The sequence below is a fragment of the Phragmites australis genome, chromosome 16 (assembly GCF_958298935.1).
Source record: "Phragmites australis chromosome 16, lpPhrAust1.1, whole genome shotgun sequence".
Classification (NCBI taxonomy): Eukaryota; Viridiplantae; Streptophyta; class Magnoliopsida; order Poales; family Poaceae; genus Phragmites; species Phragmites australis.
Genome location: NC_084936.1, coordinates 4,828,487 through 4,842,416, shown reverse-complemented (window position 1 = coordinate 4,842,416; position 13,930 = coordinate 4,828,487). Strand labels below are relative to the sequence as shown.

The following is a 13,930-nucleotide window of genomic DNA, read 5'->3' as shown; positions in this document are numbered from 1 at the left end:
AAATGCTAATGATAATGCTTTGGACTCTGGGACTAGTCCGTATGCTACATAGAATATACGTAGGAATGTGAATTTTCTAATGATAAACGGAGAGCAATATTTGAAGCTTTGCTAGCAAAAGCCAATAATAGAACAATGAAGCTCCATGTGACAGCGGAATTTTTTTGCATCATTCTCGTTACCTATTCAGATGGTACAACGTATTTGGAGTAGGGTAAAGCTTGTCTTGATTAAGATCTTTTAGTTGATGTTTTGAGTAGAAAGTGCAAGTTTGACCGTAAGAGAGTTGAAATGGATATATCTGTAATTTGTGATATTCCTTTGTCAAGCCGAACAACACTAGTTGATTTGTGTGCCCACATACATGTGATCAAAGAAAAATTGTTAGCACATAAAGATATCATAAAACATGTCTCAGATAATATAAAATGGAGCATATCTATACTTGATGTAGTGAGCATACTGGTCCAATGACCTAATGTTTAAAGTGCTATTCGATTTTGTGCTAAATAATAAGAAATAGTTCAACGTTATAAGAGTACATGTGAATATGCGTCTGCATGGATATGTAAAAATAAAAACTTTATTCTTAAAATCATGCTTTTGACCGCTCTTGGTCAACCAAAATTTGATTTTAGTAGAAATTGCATATTTTACGGGAAAGTTGGATGCTTCCATCTCGTGACATATGAACGGTCAAAAGTGTTAATCGGCCTGCAGGGACTATTGAGACGAAGCCAATCGAGTATGTTAGGAAGGATATTATTCAAACTTTTTTATTGAAAAAGTATTGCCTGTAATTCGTGCTAAATTCGAACCCGAAAATAAATAAACCTGGAATCCTAAACGCCAAAAATAGAAAAGGATCAGCATCCATCGGAGCCCCGAAGTCTAGAGCTTAAAAGGGGCAGCTCCGAACATTCCGATCTCTTCCGCCCCTCTCACGCGACGAAACCCTAGCCTCCTCCGCTCCGTCGGGCCCCACCCCATCATCTCGCCGGAACCCGAGGGCCTCGCCGGAGGAGGCGGCGGCGGAGGAGGAGAAGATGAGTACGCAGAAGAAGCGCGGCTTGAGGATGGAGCCGTTCCGGCACCGCGTGGATACCGACCCCATGTTCTTCGACAAGTCGTGGCGGAAGCTCCACGATGCCATCCGCGAGATCTACAACCACAACTCCAGTGGCCTCTCCTTCGAGGAGCTCTACAGGTTAACATTGCGCGCCGCCCCACCCCGCCCCGCCCCGAATTTTCTTTCCCTGTTTCGGTGGAATTTTATCCCCCCAGATTAGGTCGGGCTGTATGATCGCGTATGGGAAGCAGATGAATCGGATTGCGGTGTGAGTTCCATTGATTGCTGTGCTGATTGGCGATCCTTAATTTTGTGATTTTATACTTGATCTTTTTACGGGTACACATGTGAGATGACGATATGTGAATGTTTCTGAATAGATTAATCTTGATTTATGGGTCTTGCTAGTGTTTTATGGCTTTTCCTATATTCACAACCTGTTATCATGATATTGTGATCTTGTATTGATTCATGTTTGCTCATAGCTGTATGTGTATTTACTGATAAATTTTGGTAAAAACTAGACGTGCACGTTACATTTTTGGGCTACTTTAGAGCCAAACTAGTAAGGACTGTCATATAGAGTTGTACATTAGTTATCTAGAGAACCTGTTACCATAAGTTGTTATCTAGAGAACTTTAGTTACAATCCCTTTGTTATTGTTGTGTAATTATATTTCCTAATTTGTTACCATAAAAGCTATATTCATCTATGGTATTACCGCATCTGTGGGTCGCATAGTTGGCGCCTAGGAGTCCACTTGGTCCGGCGAGGACACATGATGCTCCGCTGTCATGGCTTAACTTAGGAAGCTCTTCTAGGTGTCAACTTGGGCAACTGGGTGTCATCTGGATGAATTGGGCGCTGTAGTGGAATGAAGGCCAGATGAGTAGGCCGAGATGCGAAAAAGGGAGGGAGGCAAATCATATTTGGGAATTGAGAGTGAGGGAGGGGCTCATTTACCAGTGCCTGCCTCTCTCCTGCCGTGTCTTATTTGCTTGTAGATCTGCAGGGTGCTTCTTGTCGCTTCTTTGCTTTGGGATACTGCTTTGTTTTACCTTTTTTTTTTGGGGTGCGAACATTGGCTAGGAATCTTAATATATGGTACACTGGCACATTACAAGTAGTACCGTTAAGAACTCAATGTGTGGCGCAACATATTAGAAATTGAAATAATAGCTGACTTGTAATGGTATTATCTTGCTGAATTCTTATTTCCTGACTTACGAGCTGTATATAATTAACTATTGGTTATGAGTCATTTATTGTTTTTATGCCGAGCCTCTAACTCACGCCTAGGTAGGCCCTAGTTAACTAGGTGTTTTGCTGTCCAGGGCCCATTAAAAAAAAACTCGACCAACCTAGGAGGAACTAGGTGGTATTAAAAATAAGAAGAAATAGGCACCCAAATTCGTGTCGAAGAGGACTCGAACTTGGGTGGTCTAGGCGTACATCCGCACCCTCAACCAAGTAACCAACTGTGTTGAATTGCCGTAATAACATAAATATTTATTTAATTTCCTGTCTTACAAGGTACTATTTATTGTTTTTTTTATTTCCACTGTCTAACTGTCTCCCAGACGGGTGCCTAGGCGTCTAGGAGTCCTGGTTGCCTTGAGTCTTGCTAGAGCCCTGTGGCAACTAGGCTTTATGAACTCATATACATGCTTACTAAGACAAAACTAATCTATATTGGCACTAGTAACACCACAGCTGGGCTGGATGTCATTTTACCTGAGTTCATATGGAGCCATAAATAAACAAAATTCAGATTGCCAACACACCCACAACCGTACAGAACGGACCTAGGTATTGGTAACCAATACATCATTTTTTCAGTCTACATAGAAACATAAATTGATGTTAGATCTAATCATGAAGTTGTCAGTTTATGGCCATGCAATTAGCACGGTATGGGAAAAGACACACTCTTTTGTCCCTCATTTATCTCCTAAGTTGAGAAAACTGCATGCAAAATATTAAGTAACATGCAATTCCTTTTTGTTTGGTGGATAGTATTCGTAAGTTGTGTTGTATCTCTGATTCATTTTAACATTTAATAACCACCTTTATGACCTTTGTTTTCTTGCAGCCTTTGAACGATGCAAAATGTGTAAGAAAATAGCAAACACATAATTGGTGCTATAGACTAAGTTTCTGCAAAAGTATGATACAATTTACAAATAATCATACTCACCACCTGTTACTGGGGAAGTTCTTGCTCATGATTGGTTCTTGTTCCCTGTTATTTTTTTGTACTTTTTATTGCACGTGCTGTTTGTATATGTAAAATATCAGGCCTCAAACACAAAATTAGCTAAACATTATTCCAAATTCTCTTGTATGTTTAATCTAAAAAGAGAAGTGATATTCTGTATGTTCCTTGCATCAACATGTAAGCTCAGAAAACATAATTAAGTAAAAATTCTATGAAAGAAGCAAGGACTGACAGCCCCATGTCTGCTCAGTCCTCTCCCTCCCAAGTATTTTTTTTTTCAAAATATATTTGCTCACGTTGTTGATATGTCCTGTTTTCAAAATATCTTTGCTCACGTTGTTGATATGTCCTGTTTTCAAAATATCTTTGCTCACGTTGTTGATATGTCCTGTTTTCAAAATATCTTTGCTCATGTTGTTGATACCTATATTGCTTTCTTCAAACCCACTGGTCATCTGACGGTGAATATAATATTTCACTTATATTATGGCAGGACTGCTTATAACATGGTACTGAACAAGCATGGTCCGAAGCTCTATGAGAAACTCACAGAAAACATGAAAGAGCATCTTGATGAAATGCGCACATCAGTAGAGGCTGCTCAAGGTGGTTTGTTCTTGGAAGAGTTGCAGAGAAAATGGGGTGATCATAACAAGGCATTGGCAATGATCAGAGACGTCTTGATGTACATGGACAGGTCATTTATTCCCACCAATAAAAAGACACCTGTCTTTGATCTTGGATTGGAGCTTTGGAGGGATACCATCGTTCGGTCTCCCATGATTCAGGGGAGGTTGCTTGACACACTTCTTGAACTCATACATAGAGAAAGGATGGGTGAGGTGATAAATAGATCCTTGATGAGGAGTACAACTAAAATGTTGATGGATCTAGGGTCTAATGTTTATCAGGATGATTTTGAAAGGCCATTTCTTGAGGTGTCTGCTAGTTTCTATAGCGGTGAGTCGCAGCAATTCATCGAGTGCTGTGCTTGTGGTGAATATCTCAAGCAGGCTGAGAGGCGGCTCAATGAAGAATCGGAGCGTGTTTCGCAGTACATGGATATTAAAACCAATGAGAAGATAACTGCTGTTGTGGTAAAAGAGATGCTTGCAAATCACATGCAGAGGTTGATTCTAATGGAGAACTCAGGGCTTGTGAATATGCTTGTCGAAGACAGGTATGAAGACCTGACCAGGATGTACAGTTTGTTTCATCATGTTCCTGACGGGCACACAACAATTAGATCTGTGATGACGTCTCACATTAAGGTAACTGGAAAAAGTTTGGTAACAGACCCAGAGAGACTAAAGGACCCTGTTGATTTCGTCCAGCGCCTTCTAAATGATAAGGATAAGTATGACAATATCATCAATGTTTCATTTAGTAATGACAAGAGTTTCCTGAATGCTCTGAATTCCTCCTTTGAGCACTTCATCAACTTAAACAACAGATCCCCTGAGTTCATATCATTGTTTGTTGATGACAAATTGCGGAAGGGAGTGAAAGAGGCCAATGAGGAGGATCTTGAGACCGTCCTGGACAAGGTGATGACGCTGTTTAGGTACTTGCAAGAAAAGGATCTTTTTGAAAAGTATTATAAGCAACACTTGGCAAAGCGTCTTCTTTCTGGGAAGGCCACTTCTGACGATTCTGAGAGGAGTATGCTTGTGAAGCTCAAGACAGAATGTGGATACCAGTTTACTTCAAAGTTGGAGGGCATGTTCACTGATCTGAAGACCTCTCAGGATACTACGCAAGGGTTTTATGCATCTACTTCTGATGTGGCAGATGCCCCCACGATATCTGTCCAGATACTCACCACTGGGTCATGGCCAACACAACCATGCAGTACCTGCAACCTCCCCCCTGAAATACTTGCTGTCTCTGAGAAGTTTCGGGCTTATTACCTTGGTACTCACAATGGCAGGAGACTAACATGGCAGACAAATATGGGGACTGCTGACATCAAAGCAACATTTGGAAATGGCAGCAAGCATGAACTGAATGTATCAACCTACCAGATGTGTGTTCTCATGCTGTTTAACTCAGCAGATGTCTTGACTTACCGAGATATCGAGCAGGCTACAGCAATACCAGTTGCTGACTTGAAGCGATGCCTCCAGTCGCTCGCTCTCGTGAAGGGTAAGCAAGTTCTGCGGAAGGATCCCATGAGCAGGGACATCGCTGACGATGACAGCTTCTGCGTCAATGACAAGTTCACTAGCAAGTTGTTCAAGGTGAAGATTGGCACTGTGGTGGCTCAGAAGGAGACAGATCCCGAAAAGCTCGAGACTCGTCAGAGAGTCGAGGAAGACAGGAAACCTCAGATTGAGGCTGCCATTGTGAGAATCATGAAGTCCAGGCGAGTCCTCGATCACAATAGCATTATGACGGAGGTGACGAAGCAGCTGCAGCCTCGTTTCCTGCCGAACCCCGTGGTGATAAAGAAGCGGATCGAGTCCCTCATCGAGCGTGAGTTCCTGGAGAGGGACAAGATGGACAGGAAGCTGTACCGCTACCTCGCCTAGATTCCCTCTCATTCGACCTGTTTTGTGCTATCCATATAAACGGACCTTGATCCCATGCACTTATGCAAAAAAGGAAATGGGTCTGCATCCCATCATTCACTTTTAGTTGAATTGGTTTTTGCCGCATCATCCAGGTAGCTTAGTTAACTTCTATATATCGTTTACATGTTAATGATAGATAAATCTTGGTGGCCATTCCTCGGTTGTTGCTTCAGAAATGGCGGTCTGATGATCTAATCCCTGCCCTGGTCGACTTTTTTCTGGCTTGATGGATGGTTCGACCTCATTGAAATGATGCTTGGATGTTCAACTAAATTACTTCTGTATCCAGTTTGCAATGCTATGTGGCTAGTGTTGTCCATGGCCAGCGGTGTATGGCTTCCGGAAGTGTTCGTCTGTGATGCATATATCATGCAAATCTCTTTTTTCTTTCTTGATTAACTGGAAACTTATATCATTGAGCAGCTTTGTTCGCTTTGTTTTTACTTAGATCCTGTTTATTTTAGCTGGAGATTGTGAAAAAATATTTTGTAGATTGTAAAAAGCTAGATGTTGCAATCTGAATTGTAAAAGTTGGTAGTTGTTTGGTAACTTGGATTCTATGGTGGGTGAATTACTGCCTTTTTATGTTAATAGTTTGTAATATCCTCAGTTATTTTGGGTGGTATGTTTATTCTTTTGTGACACATTTATTTTGAAATAGAAAAATACACAAATAAAATTTAAAAGATTCATAATTCATGCAAAATTGAATATTTGTCCATAAATATGTAAATATATAAGTTAAATTTAAGAGATACATAATTTATACAAACTTGAGTAGTTATCCATACAAATAGTCTCTCATAATCATCCTATTCTTTCCTAACAAACAAAGCTTTAACAAGTTTATCACGGAAGGTTCAGGTACAGAAAGCATATCCAAATTCACTATTACCACCACTTCTTTGGATGAAGATACTTCGGGTACTGAAAGTATATGTAACAACAAAGAAAAATACATTTAACCCCATAATCTTGCCATAGATACACTGAAAGCATGCTATATGTTATGCATTTCTTTGATAAAATTTGGAATGGTCATCCGTTTTTTAATCTGTCAATCAGTTTGTTCTTCCTTAGCATTTGAAGACGCACACACCGGCACAAAGATACACACGCAGAGATGTCATGAGGAGGCTCAGGCAAAGCTTCAGGCAGATCTTGTGCTTATACAGTATATGCAGTAGCAACAATAGGCTATGTTTGCAGCTCTTCAGTACGACAGAGAGAACAACGACAGGATGTTCACTTTCATCTCTGGTTGTTTGGGATCTTTGTTCCAGGCTATAGGCCTTCAACTGCCAGCTGCACCTCGTGCAGCTGCTCCAGCCTCGAGTCCTCTTCCAGGCAGTGTCAGCGGTCTTTTGGGTACTCCAGTGTCAGGTTTCTTGCTCTCAGCACTCTTCGCCACCGGAGTCTTTTCTCAGCCTACTGTGACTTCTCAGAGGCCAGTGTTTACTCTGTTGATGACACCTTTGATCACTGGACCTCTTAGCTTTGAGACCTCTCCACAATCGACAATCCCTGTTCAGCAGCAGTCAGTCGAGCCGCCTCTAGCAGTTGCACAACTAGCGCTTGACAAGATAGACTACTCTTTGGATAGTGTAGAGTCAAATCGACCAGGAGGTAGCCGCCCAAGGTCACAGTCCTTCCAGCTCTGACTCCTCCTCCATATCTTAGTTTGAGAATCGCCCTTCATCAGCAGCTCCTTCGTCTCCTCCAGCCCTGGATGTCTAGTTGTCTCTTTTTGGTACTTAGATGCCAAAGGGCGAGAGAGTCTAGTGATAGGTGGAGAGTGTGTTAGGGGAGTCTTAATTTCAGGGGGAGCTTGGGTAGTTAGGTTCAAATTGTTGTATCTTATTGGATTTTGATATAATGACATGTTATTTGGCTCTCTTTATTTATGTGTTTCGCTTGTTATCACATTGTGTTTAATTTCGTACTTGTTTAATTCTTATTCATCTAGCATGATAGGCTGTTCTAGTAGCTAGGTTTTCTCTTGTTTAATTATTATTTGCCATAAATTGCCTAGTATAATAGAATGTACTTCAATTCATATCTTTATCTTCTCTTTTGTATTGTTATCAATCGCCAAAAATGGAGAGATTGTAGCATCTAGGCCTCTAGGTAAGTGAGAAGTGTTTTAGTGATTAATGACAACCGTATCATTATGACTAACAAGTTTGTTTTGAAGGGTATCAAAAATTTAGTTCATAATGATCATTAGGTATTCTTAGTCCCTAAGGTGATTCCATGAACGATCAAAGGATATGAGCATCAAGATTAAGGATCTTCTAGTTCCAACTGTCATAAGGAGATGCAAGACACTTAGAGTAATATAGGTTATATTTATTAGTCTTTTGATCGTATTATAAAGAGTAGCTAAGAGTAGTAGCTTGACCTAGATGAGTCTAGACTTGACTGGATGCACATTTGTGAAATTTTAGCACTAAGTAGCTCAGAGAAGCCCATTGATAAGTTGTCAAGAAGTTAGAACTCGAGAAAGGTTGAATTGGACGAGTCGAGAGAAAATTTCATACGCCGGATGGTCCGACACTTAGCAATTTGAACTCGCCGGAGTATTCTTTCAGAAGAAGTGCTTCAAGTTAACACGCCGGATGGTCCGACGTTGAGGATGATTCACGCCGAAGCTTTATATACAGAACCGAAATTTAGGCAGAAGAAGTGATTATAACTCGTTGGATGGTACGACACACACAAGGTGACTTCAGCGAAGCAATTTTTCTAGAGAAAGTTTCTCAGCAGGTTTGGTGTGATTGTGCACACCGGATGGTCCGCGCGTGAGTACAGGAAGCTTCGCCAGAGTGTTTCAAAACAGTAACAGCTATTGACAACTAGCATTGGTTAGTTTTCAAAAAAGGTACACGCTAGATGGTCCGACATATGTGAGCTGGTGCGCCTTGGATCATCCGATGCTCACAAAAAGTGTGGGTGGTTGGGCAGTGGCTAGATTTGGATCGCTAGCCTATATATACTCCCTCACTCGGTCTTAATTTATTCTTTTGCAAACCAGAGGAGCCCATACACTATGTGTGTCATCAAGAAGCAAGATATAGCACTAGAGTGATTTGCAAAATCCATAATTGAATATTAAGGACATCATTAGTGCTTAGAGAGTAGCAAATGTGTATCTAGCTGAAGTTTAAGCTTGATCTTGGTCAAGTGAAGCTACTGGCTTGTAACTCTTGGTGTTGGCAACACCTAGCCGGTCTTTGGTGATTGGATGTGTCTTGGTGAGCTCTTGAAGTTCTTGTGGGAGCCCTGAGAAGAGCAATGTACTTGGTTTGATATCCGCCAATTCGGAGATGGAGAAGTGACAATCATGAGGGAGCATTTGAGTCTTAGTGACTCAAGGGACAGCAATATCCTTGGTGGATGCTCCAATGAGGACTAGGGGAGTGCCAACTCCTCAATACCTCAGAAAAATTAGTGTCTTCTTACCCATCTCTTTACTTTCCCGCATTTAGATTTGAGCATTTACTTTCTTACAAGCTTTCAATTTCGCATTTACTTTGTATTCTAGCTTGCTCGTTTTCTTGTCTTCCTCTAGTTTGATCGTATTGTTCTAGAATTCAATAGAAGTTGTTTTTAATTAGTGTCCAATTCACACCCCCCCTCTTGTGCCTTTCAATCCTTTCACCGGAGCATAACGCTTTAACGACACTAATGGCTGGAGGCAACACCCAACTCGATGGAGACGCGCGACAGCAAGGGCACACACAACCAGGGTCAAAATAGAATTCAACGCGCACGTGCAGCGATAACTGCAAGCACGGCCCGAAATGGCCTTACCAAAGATGGCACAGATGGGGGGGAGGGACGTCAGATGCTCCGGTTGCCACATCGGTTGTTGTGCCGCCTGCCACGCCGGCGGAGGGGTGAGGCGTCCTGTACGCCTGAGCACTCGAGCCGCACTGGGGCGAGCCGCCGTGACTGGGCGGGCTGCCGTGACGAGATGGAGAGCAACGCCGAGATGGGACACACTGCCTGGAAGAGAAGTAGCGTCGGGAACGGCCTTCACGCCGGGGAACGAGCCCTCCGTGTCGGTGATCCATTCCGGCTCGGGCGCCAGAGATTGCAATGCGTCCCGAAATGCAATGGCGGCGTCGACCTCGAGCGCCTCCGTGTTGAGGTCCAGCGGATCCATCCGCGTCAGATCCGCGTACTTTCGACAACAGCAGTGGCTAGGGTTCCGCAGGAGCAAGCGAGGGAGGGGGAGGCGTCGGGGCGGGGTGAAAAGGGAAGGGCAGTGACAGGTAATTCAATGAAAGTGCGATGAGTACTTTAGTCTTTCGCACTTTCATAATTGGATTGTTGGATTATAGTACAATCTGATTCTATCATCTGTCTGTTTGTTTCAGCTTTAAATTATAAAAATCAGAATTCACAATCTGAAGTTGAAACAATCAGGGCCTTATGCCATCACCAACTATTTTCCCTTCATTTTATTTTCTTTATGATTCCCCTTTCCGTTTATATTCTCTTTATTTTTTCTCATTTTCAACAGTTTCCCTTCAAAAGGATTCGCGAAAATCTGGAGGTCAAGGAAATGATCTTGAGAATCCCTTCGTAAATGGAATTATGAAATGAAACCGTTGGAATGTTGAATGGAATGAAAATACCTTCGCGAAGTAAATATGACTCGTGAAGGAAATCCGTTGAAGATAGTCTCATTCGATGCTAATGTTGTGTAGTACATCGACAACTGATCTGGTAACAAAAACTGTTTTTTCATGTCCCAGTGCGTGCACAGATGTTGCACGCTTCCGTGAACGCAATGCAATCGCTCACTAAGTGCGGCGGGATGACGGGGCACGGGCAGCGGCTGAACGTGGTGCCAACAGTGACGACGCTGGCGTGGTGCAGGCACGGCCGGCCAAGCTCACCGTGCAGTTCCGCGCCATCCTCAAGCGCAACGTCGCCTCCAAGGAGGCCATGGGCGACGCCATGCGATGCGCGCAGCCTCGCTCTACCTCGCCGAGGCGCTCTACTTTGCCGGGGTGCCGTTCCGCCACGTCGTGTAGCAGTCCGTCGCCGGCCCCGCCAGCCTCCGCGTGCGGGCCCACAGGACAACATCGCCGGCGTCCGTCTCCCACGCTTCGAGCACTACCTGGCCGACGGCGGCGGTGGTTCCTCAACGTCGCTCGCGGGGCTCGCCGGCGGCGGGCAGCAGCTGTCCGCCTGCCGCGCGCCTTACGCCCGCGCCGTGGAGGTGCTGGTGGAGCTGGCGTCGCTGCAGACGTCGTTCCTGACGCTGGACGCAGCGATCAAGGTGACCAACCGGCGCGTGAACGCGCTGGACAACGTGGTGAAGCCGCGGCTGGAGAACACCATCGCCTACATAAAAAACGAGCTCGACGAGCAGGAGAGCCAAGAGTTCTTCTGCCTCAAGAAGATCTAGGGCAAGCAGCGTGAGCTCGAGCGCCAGGAGGAGACCGCCAGGCTCTACGCCGAGGAGAAGGTCGCTGGCGAGGTTGCGCTCAAGCGCGGTGTCTCCGTTGGCACCGCCACCAGCATGCTGGACAACGGCGCCAAGGACGAGGACATCATCTTCTGATCATCCGGCTGGTCCCGGCGCGGAATGTCAGTGTCCATGCCACTACCAGGAGTGTGTCAATGCATATGCAATCCTTGTGATAATAATCTATGCCTGGAAGCTACGTGTATTCCATCTCTACATAACGCAGCAGCAGTAGTTTTCGCGATTTTCACATGTGTGTTTCATCAGTTTTGTTTCAGGCATGGAACAAATCTGCACTTTCACGTCTGTACACAATATATTTAAGAATAATGTTTACTTGAAATTTGGTTTCACAAAAAAAAAGCTTGCAATTTGCAAGCTAGTACACATCAAGTACTCATCTGCTCTGCTGCCTGTGAGGAAAAGAAGCTCAATATGAATTGAAGAACAATTATATTACTGTTGATATGAGCTTACTACATGAAAGCAGAACGCAACCGTTAAAAAAGGAGGGAAAAAAAGAAGCGATGATTTTGTAGCCAAATCTGCAATTATTGTGGATCTGTTAGAGAATTCGGTCCCGAATCTCATAAAATGTCTTCACATCCTCATCCCACAGCCTAAAAAATAAATGTGACAGAAAATGATATACAATAATCAGTGAGTTAATCACAGAAGAACAAAACATGGTAGAAATATGATATCTTCACAAGGAAAGAAACCAAAAAGGAAAAGACTTTGCACACCAGCACTCAAGTCCAATAGCATTAGCCCCCGCCTTGTCCGCAGTTTCATCATCTCCTACATGTACTGCATTGCTGGCTTCCACACCAATCTTATCTGCCAAACAGAAAACAAGACCTTAGTTCTGTAGGAAGATCACATGATTTGAACCTTCACAGAACACGTGCTGAAGCTTCTAGTTTGGGAGGGAGGGCGTGAGTGTGACTGCAAGAAGTACCTTCAATACTGCAGTGTATCAAGAATCATGCATATGCTCAAACAAAAAATTAATTTCAAAAACTAAATTCTATTTTATACTTAATGCTATTTTGAAGATATCTGGAGCAGGTTTCTCAAATCCAACTTCGGATGATACCACAATGGCATCAAACCTGGAGAGCTCAAGATCTGTTAGCATACAACCATTACTCGCAAAAAATATACATACAAAAACATCAATCAAACAATATATAAGTACTTACATATCTGAGACATTGAGGTCCTTAAGTAATTTCCGTAGCCGTGTATCAAAGTTAGATACAACAGCTAGCTTAACTAAAATATGAGCCATTTGTACAGATGAAAGAGATTCAGATAAGGGCCTGAATGCGGAAAGCCAGAAATTAAATTGCAGTAAACAAATGGAGAAATGAAGATCTTGAACTGAAAACGGAAGAAGATACAAGGGCTTGTGACCTCCAGCATCCTTCAGTTCACACAGTGTTGTGTCTCCTCCAACAGGCAAACACCAAGCATTTCCATGTGTATAATACTAAAATATGAGAACAATTCATCCATTGGCCACATGGTATGAGTAAGACATGAACATTTGACACACCAGTAACCTGTAATGTTTCCTTCAACTTCTAAAAAATTAGTTCGAGAAATATTTGCCCATGTAAATGAATCATTTACATCTCTTGGTCGAAACAATGAGACCAGGCCCCCAGATATACTACTGTCAAAAAAAAAAAATGTATGGGAGTTGTCAAGTTTTATTGTCTGGGCATTGTTTGCTAACAGCATATCCAGAACACTGTTGCTTGCTTCACATTCAATCACAAAGCCCTACCGCAAACTACAACTATGCATTCGCACAACACCAAGAACACGGCGACGTTACCTGATGTACTTCTTCGAAATAATAATTATCAGTGCATCCGGTCGCTTCCGCTACCACAATTCTCCAAAATGGCCGCCCATCTCCCTGCAATAACAGTCGAAACCCAACACATCATCACCTTGACGACTAACACTACAAAACACAAACTTCAAACCTTGAACATTCAGTTATTGTGCGTTCACGTACGTTGCCTGGTACCTGAGCGTCTTCGGCCATGAAGCTGAGAAGGCTCGCTTGAACCCCTCCATGACGCTCTTCTCAGGCTTGGTCACACCTGGAGAACGACCCAATGTCACGAACACCACAACACCACACGCCATTTGTTCGATGAAATGTCCGAGAGAGACGTAGACGGGGAAGCAAGCGCGAGAAAGGTGGTTTCTTGGGAGGCGTACGAATCGTAGCGGCGGTCGAGGGAGGCGTACGCCTCGGCGACCAGCCGCGCCACCTGGAGCACCGTCGAGCAGCAGCCCGCCGTACACCGGTCGCCGACCGCCGCCCCCAGCGCCCTCGCCGAGACGCCGCCGCATGACGGAGGGGAAGACGGTGCCACGGAGGGCCGCGAGGGGGCCACCGGAGCCCGCCAGAGGAGGGGGCAGCGCGCCGCGGCGGCGGGCATCTCCAAGAGCCGTTCGCCGGCGAGACCGCGAGTCCGGAAGCGCCCGCGGCGCGGATCTCAAAGCACAGGAGAAGAGACAGCGAGACGCACGAGGGCGAGGTTCAGACTTGAGAGGGGTAGGG

General features: G+C 44.0%; 2 protein-coding genes and 1 pseudogene across 4 annotated transcripts; 2 read left to right on the top strand and 1 right to left on the bottom strand.

The window, feature by feature from the left end:
- The first annotated feature begins 864 nt into the window (after positions 1 to 864).
- LOC133895360 (cullin-3B-like) lies at positions 865 to 6,014 on the top strand. The gene is made up of 2 exons (XM_062335614.1): positions 865 to 1,207; positions 3,782 to 6,014. The coding sequence occupies exons 1-2, from the start codon at positions 1,047 to 1,049 to the stop codon at positions 5,817 to 5,819; spliced, it is 2,199 nt and encodes a 732-aa protein (XP_062191598.1). The 5' UTR covers positions 865 to 1,046; the 3' UTR covers positions 5,820 to 6,014.
- Positions 6,015 to 10,686: 4,672 nt separating this feature from the next.
- On the top strand, positions 10,687 to 11,581 carry LOC133895451 (V-type proton ATPase subunit D-like; annotated as a pseudogene).
- A 54-nt stretch (positions 11,582 to 11,635) lies between these two features.
- LOC133895452 (uncharacterized) lies at positions 11,636 to 13,869 on the bottom strand. 3 transcript variants are annotated; one of them, XM_062335769.1, is made up of 7 exons: positions 13,585 to 13,869; positions 13,376 to 13,463; positions 13,190 to 13,273; positions 12,549 to 12,838; positions 12,385 to 12,458; positions 12,090 to 12,183; positions 11,636 to 11,963 (listed from the first exon to the last, which is right to left on the bottom strand). In XM_062335769.1, exons 2-7 carry the CDS (start codon positions 13,403 to 13,405, stop codon positions 11,909 to 11,911), a joined length of 627 nt encoding a protein of 208 aa, XP_062191753.1. In that variant the 5' UTR covers positions 13,406 to 13,463; positions 13,585 to 13,869; the 3' UTR covers positions 11,636 to 11,908. The 3 variants fall into 3 exon arrangements, with proteins under 3 accessions (XP_062191753.1, XP_062191755.1, XP_062191754.1); XM_062335771.1 differs by having other exon boundaries at positions 12,549 to 12,621; positions 12,763 to 12,838; positions 13,376 to 13,868; XM_062335770.1 differs by having other exon boundaries at positions 13,388 to 13,463; positions 13,585 to 13,868.
- Between the last annotated feature and the right edge of the window lie 61 nt (positions 13,870 to 13,930).